The following is a 12310-nucleotide window of genomic DNA, read 5'->3' on the forward strand; positions in this document are numbered from 1 at the left end:
CGAAGTGAACACGGCAGCAAGGCCGTTACACCCTGCCCTCAGCAAGAAAAAAAAAAAAACGCTTCGACATTTGAACGTGCGTTGCACTCTGTCTTCTGAGTGTCGTTAGGAGTCGAAGGACTTTCTCTGAATTGTTAAGGCTGCGAAGAAAAAGAAATATGGTGTTCTCTCAGGTCATGTAATGGGGCGTAAGGTGCAAGTTAAGCTGGGGTTGGGAGTGTGCGCACTAACATACCTGCGCATGCTCTCACACTCACTCACTCACTCACTCACTCACTCACTCACTCACTCACTCACTCACTCACTCACTCACTCACTCACTCACTCACTCACTCACTCACTCACTCACTCACTCACTCACTCACTCACTCACTCACTCACTCACTCACTCACTCACTCAATCTCACTCAATTAATTAATGAATGAGTGAATTAATTAATCAATCAATCAACCACACGGGCACGCGCAGTTTATTCACAGTAGACACACATCGTATTTACCGCTACGCATGTTTAAAGGAGCCATGAAGAGAAAATACAACTTCGTTTAATTTGAAAGAACTAGGATTCAGTATCTCACTCAGCACCATTAGAGCCACAAAAGATGTTTTTAACGAAAAAAAAAGCCAGAAGTATTTAAAAACTTTCAAATTTTGCGCCACAGTGACGTGTTATGAGCAAGAATGACGTCATACGGGCCAACAAATAAACATAATTTTCAGTGCGTTAACTTCACGTTAGCATTCAAGTGATGCGGTCAAATGGAACTAGAGGCCCCATTACAGACGTCCAGTCATGTGTCGTCGCGACAGGTCAGTTAGGCGGCCGCCAATCGCGCTAACAAGGTTTCGTGACATCATAGAAAAGTTGCGGGAAATTGGCTAGGGGGTCGCGACAGCTTCACACGTTTTCTTCAATATCCCCGTTATTTGTTCGAAGATAGCGATGAAATTGGTATCATTGTTATCGGGACTAAGCAGTCTTTCTAATAAACCCAACTTGTATTTTGTCTTCATGGCTCCTTTAAGTACTTATCTCATTGTGCATTCGTGTGCGTGTAAGTTGTAAGCTGGTCACCCCGTGGTGTTGTGAGCGTACCGTTGCTTTTAATCCGGTGCCGTCATCCCGTGCGCGCATCAGTTTTGTTGCGTACGTCGAGCTTGTGTTCGCGGTTTTGTCCACACTCGATGTGGATGCGCGTTTCCATCTGCACTTGACCTGAATTGTCTCCTCAACACGCACACGCAGGTTGAGGCGCGTGCTGCCACGAATAGTTCCCAGCGGTCGTTCACTGGTACCTGAGTGGTCGCTTTGGCATGCGTTCCTAGAGTTTATAGTTTCCGTCCCGCGTCAGGTTCTACGTTTGCACTTGGCCACGTGCCAGTTCCTAAACAGTGGTCCTAAAATTACTTGTGCCTGTAATTCGCCGGTCATTCGACGGGAACGCGTCCTCGGACTTGAAGTCGGCAATTCGGTAAGCTTTTGACGAGTTAATGGGCCGGAAGCTGCTCGCACTTAATGGCACATTCAACTGCATGCTTAACGGCACACTTTGCTAATGGGAAGCTTAATGACACACCCAATGGAACACCTGATGGCACAATCAAGGACACACTCAAGGACACACTTGAGGATGCCAGAAAAAAAATCGAAGCCGTTGTGCCTATTGTTAACGTGAAAAGTTTTTTTTTTTTTTTTTTAAATTACTCGACTAGCACTTTCGCGTTCGCGATACGCTCGCCCACCGCTGGTTGAGATTTAACGAACCGTCGTAGATTTTCTGGACTATGGAAACAGGATGTTTGCCGTACGCAAACAGTTGGGAGTCTAGTTGTGCGCGTCGTGCGTTTCTGGGAACGCCACGTTGTCTTGGCCGCACAGCATGCTGGGAAATGAGCGCCCAATTTGAAATGTCTAAAACTAAATGGGCATGGCACTTCTGTAGACACCGTCGTTGCTAGGTGACGTCTGAATGTCGCGCGTTGATATTGGCGCCGCCCTTGTTAGGACGCACTGCATGCTGGGGGATGAAAGATTGGATTGGATTGGGTTGGAGTTGAAGTTGATCGTCAAAGTGGGATGGCACGCTGTGCCGCGGAAGCGTTCGATCTTCCTTGGTGGCAGCAAAGGTATGTTCGATGCCTCCTCGGTGGCCATGTTGCATAGTTAAAGAAAAAAAAAACGTAAATGGCGCTTGCAATGCAAGTTCGTAAAAAAAAGAGAGAACGCAAAAAGGGTGTGCGAATGAAGATGTGCGAATGAAGAAGAATGAAGAACATTACCGTAACATAACCTCAGCAAACCTAAACGTAACCTAATCTGACAGAACCTAATCAGGCTTTTTTTTTCTCAATTATATTTCGTTCAAAACAGCCTGATAAGACGGAACGTGCTGCAAGAAGGCTCTTTCGCACCAACCGGGAACAGTTCTGGTTGGTTTGAGTCTGATGTGCCATTACGATTCGTCTGTGGGGCAACGTTTCACGTATCCCGCACTACTGTCCAACCGCAAGTTGGCCAATTGCGAGTTCGTCAACGGCACAACGCCCTTCTAAGAAGTGAGCGTTGTCTTGGCGCTGGATTAACTTTAGGTGTCTGGCTGGCTGGCGGAACATCGCTCCAAGGATTGCGCTCGAGGCCAATAGAGAAACGAACACGAAAGCAACAAGCGTACACTAGTCGAAATTACTGCATACCGTCAACTGTGTGTGTTAGGCTTAGCAGCTTCGTACTAGGCTTAGCGAAGCACCGTCCGGTTGTGCTTCCACGTTAAAGCCGGCATCACTCTAGTCGTTTCCTCGCTCCTGCCGAAGACACAAATTGCACGTAACTATACGAGATTACTACACCGCGTGCTGTATCACAAGTAAGAGCCCCTCCACTTGCAGTTTCGCAACCCCTCTTTCTCCCTCTCTATTCAAGCCATTCGCGCGTCGAACAAAACGAAGAGGGAAATAACGGAAGAAAAATAAAAAAAAAAACGCGTGCTTCGACCGGGGCGGGTGGCGGCTGATTATGCGCCACGCTGCAGGGCGCACCCGTCCGGCGTCTGCGCCCCGAACGCAGAAAGGCGCGCGCTCCGTTATTCGGCGCCGTTTCTCTCTCTTCGCCCGTTATTTCTTGCGCGGTTCGAGAACGCGGTCGGATTATTCAGTCGCGACACGCTTCCACTGAGCCGAGCCGAACGCGCGACTGGGTCGCTCATTAATTACGGCGTCTGCGGCTGGCCCGCAGTTGCGACGCGGGGTGGCTTCGCGGGGACCAACACCCCCGAGGATGGAAGGCCTGAGCACTAACCCACTCTCTGTTCTCAGACCACGTACGACCCCAGCTATGGTCAGCAAAGGGAAAAAAAAGAAACGTCGAATGCAGCAGTATTAAACCTGCGGTATCCTGGTCGTGTTGAAGCGAGGAGCCTCTCGGGTGTAACGGCCTTCTCGAGAAGTTGGTGGCGTTGCTTCCATGCGAAACCGCGTAGATGGTGTCGCGAAGGGTTGGAGTTCCCAAAAGTTGTTCTCCGCGGTGCAGTAAACTCATACGGAATACGACTCTGTGACGCGCCGTTCGGTTGTGTAGAGTCGACCGTTCGCGTGCTGCGTTGTTTTTAAAAAAGATGCACGGTTTCGCAATCGTTGAGATTAAGAAAGCGTTAAGCGTTTTGTTGGCAAATCGGCGTTGCAGTTCATCGAAGGGAAACACGGCGCGCGATTTTGTCGACAATGGGATCATGATGCCTCGCGTGCTCCGCGCCAGCGCTGGGCGCTTATTAAAGGGGCCAGAGCACGAAAGTACCGTTCGATGTGCTTGCAGTGGCCAAAGGAAAACTGCTACTCAAATGAACGCTTTAAATAAATCAGTTTCCGCAAATTTGTGTGAGGTAATAAAGTACGGAAGATCCAGTGGCGGATATTTAAGGATTCATGAGCACCTATTCTCCCTCCGTGGCGAACATGAGGCGCGGTGCACGCCTTGCTCTGGCTTTGCAAGCCCGCAACGCGGCGTTGCTCGCACTCTCCTTACTCACCTTGCCAACCGTGCTTCTCGTTTTAACCGCGTCAGCTGTTACGCTGCTCGTTTTAGCAGTGGATTTGGCCGACCGTGGCGTCAGCTTTTCAGACGGAGGCGAGAAGAGAAAACGGTGGTGTGTCGAGACTTGACTGATGGATTGATTGATTAAATGTGGGGCTTAACGAGCCGAAGCCACACCTGGCGTATGAGGCGCGCCGCAGTGGAGGGCTCCGGATTAATTTCGACCACGTTCGGATCTTTAACGTGCGCATAAATCTCGAACACACGGGCGTTTTCGCTTTTCGCCTGCCTCAGAAAAGCGACCGCCGGGTGTGTCGAGACTTAGCGCACGTTAAAGATCCCCCGGTGGTCAAAATTACTCGGGAACCCGCCACTACGCCGCGCCTCATACGCCAGGTGTAGCTAGGGCGCGTTGAACTTCCAAAATTTAAACACTGGCACTGGCTGCCTGTCGATCCTTACGTCAGTATCGGCGTTTTGTCGCTTTCATTTCCGTAGCATACTTTTTGCCGCCTGCTGGGCCCGGCACTCGCGTTGCACTCCGTTTCAAAAGCCTTCAAGCGGCGACTGGGCGCGGCGGCCAGAAGGTGGACGGCAGGCGTGTCGGCCAGAGGCAGTGGTGTGAACGTGGCGCCACAGCAGCCAATTCCGCTCGAGCTTGCGAGGGGACCCCGTTTGACACCCTCTCTCCACACGCGCGCGGTAGTGCTTTGTTCTTCCGTCGCGATGTGTCTGCGGATCGACGGCGAAATTTTTTCCCGGCATGCCCATTCCATTGCTCCCGCAATAACGTTTTCAGTGGCTCTGAGCACGCTTTTTAGTTCTGTCGCCCCGCGTGGTTTAACTTCAGCAGCTGCCGCATCCGACCGCCCGTATGCAATTTGCTATCCATTCTCACGGAACAGAATCACTAAAGAGGCGCATATAAACGCTCACATGTAACCAGAGTCACGGCAAAGAGGAGCCGTACTTCCGACCCTTTCTTTTAGTCGTGCAAGAGCTTCAATCACCGCACCCGTCCAATCTAAGGGCAGCCTTGAGGGGCGTGGTTCACTGGCGAAGTGCACAAACGAAGTCCACGGCTCCTTCATTGCATAAATTACGTGCAAACTGCCACCCCTCAAGCATTCCTGATGCAAAAAAAAAAATATCCGGAAACTCCCATCGTGCAACCTGTAGAGAAAAAGCCTTTCGGGAAGAACAAGACGGATCACGGCTTGGAACTTTCCCTTATACGCTAAGGTTAATCGCGTCTACTCTCTCTCTCTCCCCCCCCCCCCCCCCCCCCCCCACCTCCTCCGGTCTCTCTCGTGTGTGCTGCGCGTGCGCGCGCTTCGTGCTGCCGAGTGTGCGCACCGCTCATGGTCTCCGACCAACACTTCGGGGAACTATTTTTCGCCGCACATACAGCCAACTCTCATTATAACGAATTTACCTAATTCGGCATCTCGATTTCTCGCCACTTCATTGCATAGAGAGCTAATCATACCCGCTTTTATCAAAATATCGCTTATAACGAATTGTTTTTTTTTTCTTCCCAGTACTTTGTTATAATTAGGGTTTGCTGCACACTGATTGCACTTTGTTGTTTTTCTGAATTCCCGGGCGTCATGTTTGAACCCTTTCAACCTTGCGAAACCTGACCCCATCCTTTTGTTCTCGCGCTGCTGTGTTTGAGTCCGTTCTTCTGCTGAAGTATTTAAGCAAGCATTTGGGCCCACCGCGCGGGTTTGCCGCTGTCACAGGGTGCTTTTGATGTAGGAGGTCTGGTAGCTTCCGTATTTCCATAAGTAATTTCTGTTTAGAGCGTATTCGGTTGTAGGATCTGTCAATATCTTTTTTTTTCATAGCTGGTTCGTCCGACGCGAACTCTAATCTTTGCAGGAAAGCCAGTGTTATTGCTCGCGGCTCGAGGCAGGGCTACCCTTAATACGGAGTCTCCAATGTCAGCTGACACATGTCGTGATGGGACCTACATGTTCACAATTTTTTTAGCGAATCTAGAAAGCAATGACAGACACAGAATTAAGCATTCTTGCCGCAGTGTGTAAGCTTTTTTCCCCCTCTTCCTAGATATACTGTAGTTTGCGGACTCTACGGATTTCGTCTTCGAAGAAAAATTCAAGTTAAAGTAGAAGCGTGCTAAAGGCTGACCCGATTACTCAGCGCTTGTTCCCTCTTCCTTTTTTTTTCTGCCACTTTGTCGAAGATGCAAATCTATCGACTGGCCCAACTCGCTGCTCTCTCGTTTCGGAGGGGGCGGACTGTTGGTCAGAAATTAAGGACAACCTGCCAAAGAGAGCTCTGTCTTCGGCTTCTACACCGATGAGCCTCTTTCCTGTTTTAAATCGCGAAATAGGCGTTACAGCTAAATAAGCGGCTGCAGGTATACGTATATACCAGGGAGGAACGGAGTCGTATTCACACGCGCGGACAGATCGGCAGTAGATATGTCTTAAAATCCGCGCAATTGGCGAGCGAATTAAAGCAGTGTTTGATGCTGAAATAGAGCTCTCTTCTAACAAAATATTCGCTCACACCCTCCGTTTAGGTTCCCACTGAACAGGAATGAAATGAAGTCTTCTGAATCGAAATGTCTGTCTTTTTGGTTCCGCACCCTGTCGGTTACTAGAGGATACTGTGAACCGTCGTTATAGTTGTATCACTTTATTCTAACACTGGCTTTATTCGAATTATTTCGAGGTTGCCATTGCAGGGCACTGCAAAACGACTCATTTCCACATTTAATGGAGTATCTCCTACAATGAAGCCAGTTTCTTATTCCCCAATTTTGTTGTAGCGGGGTATTATGTACGTCAGTATTGTCTATACACAGTGCAGAGTATCACTGTTCATTGTTTTTTGGTTAACGAAGTTTTCGCGAATTTTCTCGTTCATATGCATTCGTGGCGCTCCATTTTTCTTCGCTTCTGTCCTGGCGCAGGTTGCCTGTCCATCCTCGAGCACGTGGCCGATCCGCCGCTCGTGTCCAACTGTTCGGCGGCCGTACTGCGCTGCCGCCTGGACACGTCGGGGCCCAACATCGAGGTCTGGTGGACCTTCCACGGGGAGAACGCCTCCAAGCTACCAAACGTCGTCCTCATCCCGCCTCCGAGCCGCGAGGCAAAGTCGGCCGACCTCTCCTCCTCCTCAGTCGCGCCCCACACGACGACCTTGCTGACCACCACACCAGCGCCCTCAACGGCAACACCGTCCAACACAACAACAACAACAACAACAACCACAGCGTCCGGACTCAAGGCGACTTCGGCGGTGCCCAACTCCACATCGTCGTCGCTCGTCACACTACCACCCGAGGAGACTTCGGGAGCCGAGCAGCAGCCGCCGTCGACGACGCCCGGTGGCGACGTATTCTCGGGGGAAGACGCCGAGAACGTCACGACCGCGGTGCCGACGACGCTGTCGAGCGAGGCGGCGTCGTCCGAGGTCGAGTCCTCGTCGGCCGCCGAAGTGCGCGAAGAGGAAGAGAAGCAAGAGTCGTCTGTGTGGACGCTCCGCCTCGACTGCCCGACACTCGAGCACGCCGGGAGCTACGCGTGCTACGCCCTCTCGCGGAACGCCAGCGAGTTCATCTACAAGAAGGAAGCATCCCTCGATGTCTACGGTGAGTGCACGCTTCAGTTACCTATCCTTTCTTGGATAGAGGCATGTCGGCAAAATTTTTGCGCCGTCGATCCGTGGACAGGGCGACAGAGGAACAGAAAACTACAGGCGGTTCCTAAGAGGGGTGACATCAATTCGAGCCCCTGGCCGATGCCGACGGCTCCGGTGGCGCGGCGTTAATTCGCTGCACGAAGCCCCCCGTCAGCACTTGTACGCGCTGTAAAATGGAGGGTTGAACGAGTGCGGAGCCGAGCAGGCGGCATAAAAAAGGTGGAATAGAAGTGGGGCCTGCCAAATGGCGATACTGGTGCATGGGCAACAGAATGAGTGGCATGCAGCCAGTGCGTGGCCGCTGAGGCTGTTATTGCAAAGCACGATCGGCACAGTGTGCGAGAAGCGTGCGAGAAACGCCGTATTGCGGGCTTCTGAAGCTGGAGCAGGGCGGGCGCATCCGGTCCTGCCTCAAGTTCACGATGGAATGGGATAAGAATTTTACGCGTTCGTAAAGATTCACTGATTGACCTTCAATTAATTTCTTTTTTTAGAGTGGTAGCTGTTAAGAGGGTAGTAGCGCTTTTGCGGAGCCAGTTTCTATGATAACCTAGAGTGCGGCGAGAGGCGGGTGATGGAGAGGCGGAGCGTGCGCTAGTCCTCGCCTGGAAGGTTACTGTGGCAGCGTGCCAGTAGTGTTGAATTTCGCATAGAAGGAGCAAGATTTCGGCCGGGAAGGCCGCTGTTGGCAATGCTGTGCCAAACTGTGTCCGGCAGTGGTCGCGGTGGCGTGGACGTGTGCGATGCGAACGCGAAACGACGAGATGTCGAGATAGTCGAAGGTAGTGTGACCAGATAAGATTTTAGAGTACCGCACTGAAGCACGCAAGTCAGCAACGGCGGCCATTTTGGTGTTTATCAGTGTTGCGAGATTGCCGCTTCCACGGCCTTGCCGCCAACCTGACTGGTCGCTTGTGAACAACCCCGCCGAAGGACACTTCTGCTGCTGAAATGCTGCTACACGCGTTATCTTTGGATTGCGTTCGGAATGACGTCAGTCGCGTGCAGTCGCAAAGCAGGGATGGCAACCTAAGCCTAGCAGAGTTGACCGACTGAAACGCATAAAACAAAAAAAAATGGCGGCGCCCATGAACCACCGCACTGTAAACAAATGTCACGTGATGTTAACTGGCCAATGATCATGTCGGCGGCACGGAACAATGGGAGAAAAGAGTGTCGATACTCTGTACCCTTATCTAGTGACACTAGTCGACGCATGGTCGTCGTTATTGAGCGCGTTATCGCTAAGCCATGTTTGAGTCAGGATGATGATGATGAGCACGAGGTCGCGGGTTCGATTCCCGGCCGCGGCGGCCGCTTTTCTGATGCAGGCGAAAAGCAAAAACGCCCGTGTGTACGAGATTTCGGCGCACGTTAAAGATCCCCAGGTGGTCGAAATTAATCCGGAGCCCTCCACTACGGCGCGCCTCATCGCCTGCGTTGCGTCGGCGCGTTAAACCCTACAATCAGAATCAATCAGAGTCAGGATGATCTCGGGATGGTGAGGGGACACGCGGTGTTCGCAGAATCAATCGTAGTATCACAGAGTACTCTGTAAAATGATTTACACCCTGTTTTTGCATGGCTAACACACTTGTGCCCTATCAAAAACATAGAACATCCCTCGAAAGGGTGTAATGAACGACAAAGCACCTATGCCGTGATTACAGTGCCTTCGTTAAGGGAAAAGAACTGTATTAACATTACATTACACACATAATGCGTCCGATCGCCGCCATCGTTCCTCATTGTCCTCAAATACAAATATGTGCGCTTATTTCGTTTTGACGGTAATTAAGTTTCAACAACCTTAAAGAAGCCATGAAGACAAAACACAAGTTTGGTTCATTCAAAAGGTTGCCTCCTTAGAATCATACTGACACCACTTTTAACGTACTCTTCGCTCAAATAAGCTATATAATTAGGGAAAAAGGGAATGGCCATGCGACCCACCAGCTCATTTCCCGCAACAGAACCTGTGATGTCATAGGAGCCCAGCGGTGCGATTGGCTGAAGCCGGCAAAAGCAAACGCAAATTAGGCCGGGCTTGTAAGCTTGCCGAACGAGCTATTTGCGCCTGAATGCAATGCACATCCATTTTGCAGAAGTAAGAATGGTGCGGTAAACAACAAAAGTTACGAAAGTACACGTAAACATAGAAGTACCAATGCGCACTGCTGTTGGTACTGGGCGCACTGTTTTAGCTGCATAGCAGTCCGACGCTTCGGAGTTGTTTTACACGACGCTGGCCGATTGGCGTTAGCGACGTTGCCTTACGTGACCCTGTTTGTCAAGCATACCCCATGTTTCACGAAGCAATCACTTTCTACCGTAACAAAAGCAATCCAGGTGTAAATACAGTAAAAAAAGAAAAAAACCAACGGCGGAGTGCTAAGTATGCTAGCGCCACCTGGGATGTTTGACGCCAAGCAAGACTGCAGAACCGAATGGCGCAGTGGAAGTTTGTTTGTATACGCGCCGTTATGACGTCATTGTAGACGTCACCAAAACACACGATTTGGCGGGAAAATCAAGATTTCAACCTAAATTGATTAATTTCTCAGTGAATACGGCATCATTTGCTGCCGCGCAAGTGCTGAAGACGCTATAAAACACGAAATATTTCGAATAAAATCAATTTGTATTTTGTCTCCGTGGCTCCTTTAAAGGATGTTTTCCTTTTTTGTTTCTTGCTAAAGTGTAAAGGTGTTGTTATCTGTAGGCACTAGACAGTGATTTACATCCGTAAGGGTGTAAATCATTTTTTAGTGTAGGTGCATTACTGGCACGTTACGTCGCAGCGTTTTCGGCTGACCCTGAATGTCGCAATAACCTTTCAGCAATTTCTGTCAGAATTTTCCCCCTTTCTTAGCGACTGCTCAGCGGTAAAACAGGGGCTATATGACTGCATTGAGTCGGTACACGAAGCCCCTTGCACCGAACCGGTGATTCCTGCCGAAACACGCAAACTGAAGCCATTTCTGAGCTGATGTTACGAAGCGGGGTATACCTGTAAGCCAGACGCGTCACTCAGTCGATGCAAATAAATGTGCTTGCGACATCCTGTGTCCAATCAGAATTAAAAGGCGACCAGAGAACACGAGTGATGCACGCAAGTTTCGCTCTCCCAGTACAATCTCTCGGAGCTGTGCTAACCGAGTGCGAGAGGACGGCCAAAGGAGTGATACATGTATTACAAAGATGGCTCTAACGCCTCGTGGCGTCGGACGTAACCGTGATTACGTAGTAGGGCCTTTAGTATCATTACAACCGCGTAACTATCCCCGCGCTGTCTGCCATATATGCCATCGCGGCTCCTTCCTCTGTTTGGCGGCGCCAAAATGGTTGTCTCGGTGCGGGGTACGTCTACGGCACAGTGACGAGACTCGGGTTTGGTATATGGAAGGCACCTTTCTTCGCCGCCGCCGAGCTTAACCACACTCCCGGCGGCCGGGAGAATAGCACCCACGGGGAACGTTCGGCCGCTCCCGTCCGCTCGACGGTGTGAGCGCACTTTCCCGGCAAGCACTGAGCCCTGCCTCGGCAGTTTCGTGCATCGTCTGCCGAAGCTCCGTACGCGTGCGAAGAGGTCGGCTGTCGTCTTACCGTAGTTCGTAAGGCACGGCCGTACTCTGGTTTCTCGCTCAAAATGCCTGCGGCCCACAAACCTATAGCCAAACCACAGCATTGCTTGTCAGATGTAGGCGAAAAGCAAAAACGCCCGTGTCGAGATTTTGGCTCACGTTAAACATCCCCAGGTGGTCAAAATTAATCCGGAGCCCTCCACTACTGCACGCCTTATTGCACAGGTATGCCTTCGGCGCGTCAAGCCCCACAAATGAAATTTTAATAAGCACAGAGCAAGGAGTCGTCTTGAAAATCAACATGTTCGAAAACTTTCTTTCAGAACTTTGAAGAGCTTTTGTGCAATTCGTTGCGATATGTTACTGTCTGTAGATTTAAACGTGATAGCTTCAATGTCTCTAGAACTTGGTAGAGCAACGGGGTTAAAGTTGAAATTGCGCTCGAAGCAAGCGCTCGCCACTGTATAGCTCCAGAGCAATAACTCTTGAAAAAACTTTATCGACCCTTCCTAAAGTTGAGAGAATCGCGAAAGCTGTCTTATATCAAAAGTGCGTCAAAAGTGCGTCTAATCTATCGTCAAACTTTCAAAGACCCAAATCGCAAACGAAGAAGGAACCCGTGCCATTTTTTGCGCACTAGGTAAACGCATCTACGAGCGATCTAAATGTATCCCGATACATGGTTTATGAGATAAAGGCTTACTGTTGTATTTCTTCTTCATGATCGATGCGTGAATTGTCTTATCTAGAACCGTTCCTTTCTCTTGATTTTCAGCTAACCATTTTAATACAATGGAAGCCCGGTTTCACGCAATCGCCGTGTGTCCTGAGACCTTATCAGAGCTTTTCGATCGACCAACCGGTCTATGGGGAAATGCGTTAGTTTTTTGACAGGACGCCATCGGTTCCATTAAGAAAGCATTCGCTTTAAAGGAGCCATGAAGACAAAATACAAGTTGGGTTTATTAGAAAGACTGCTTAGTCCCGATAACAATTATAGCAATATCATCGCAATCTTCGAAC

The 12310-nt window shown here is 50.2% G+C and overlaps 1 protein-coding gene across 1 annotated transcript in view; it reads left to right on the forward strand.

Annotated features, from left to right (window-relative positions):
* The window catches only part of Ptp69d (Protein tyrosine phosphatase 69D), a 240169-nt gene that overhangs the window by 132108 nt on the left and 95751 nt on the right, over positions 1-12310 (forward strand). Inside the window, exon 2 of the mRNA XM_077692251.1 lies at positions 6973-7653. Coding sequence (XP_077548377.1) covers positions 6973-7653 — 681 coding nt within the window. The remainder of the gene's footprint in view (positions 1-6972; positions 7654-12310) is intronic.

This window comes from Haemaphysalis longicornis, unplaced genomic scaffold, assembly GCF_048455015.1.
Source record: "Haemaphysalis longicornis isolate Haplotype H1 unplaced genomic scaffold, Haemaphysalis longicornis Haplotype H1 scaffold_12, whole genome shotgun sequence".
NCBI lineage: Eukaryota > Metazoa > Arthropoda > Arachnida > Ixodida > Ixodidae > Haemaphysalis > Haemaphysalis longicornis.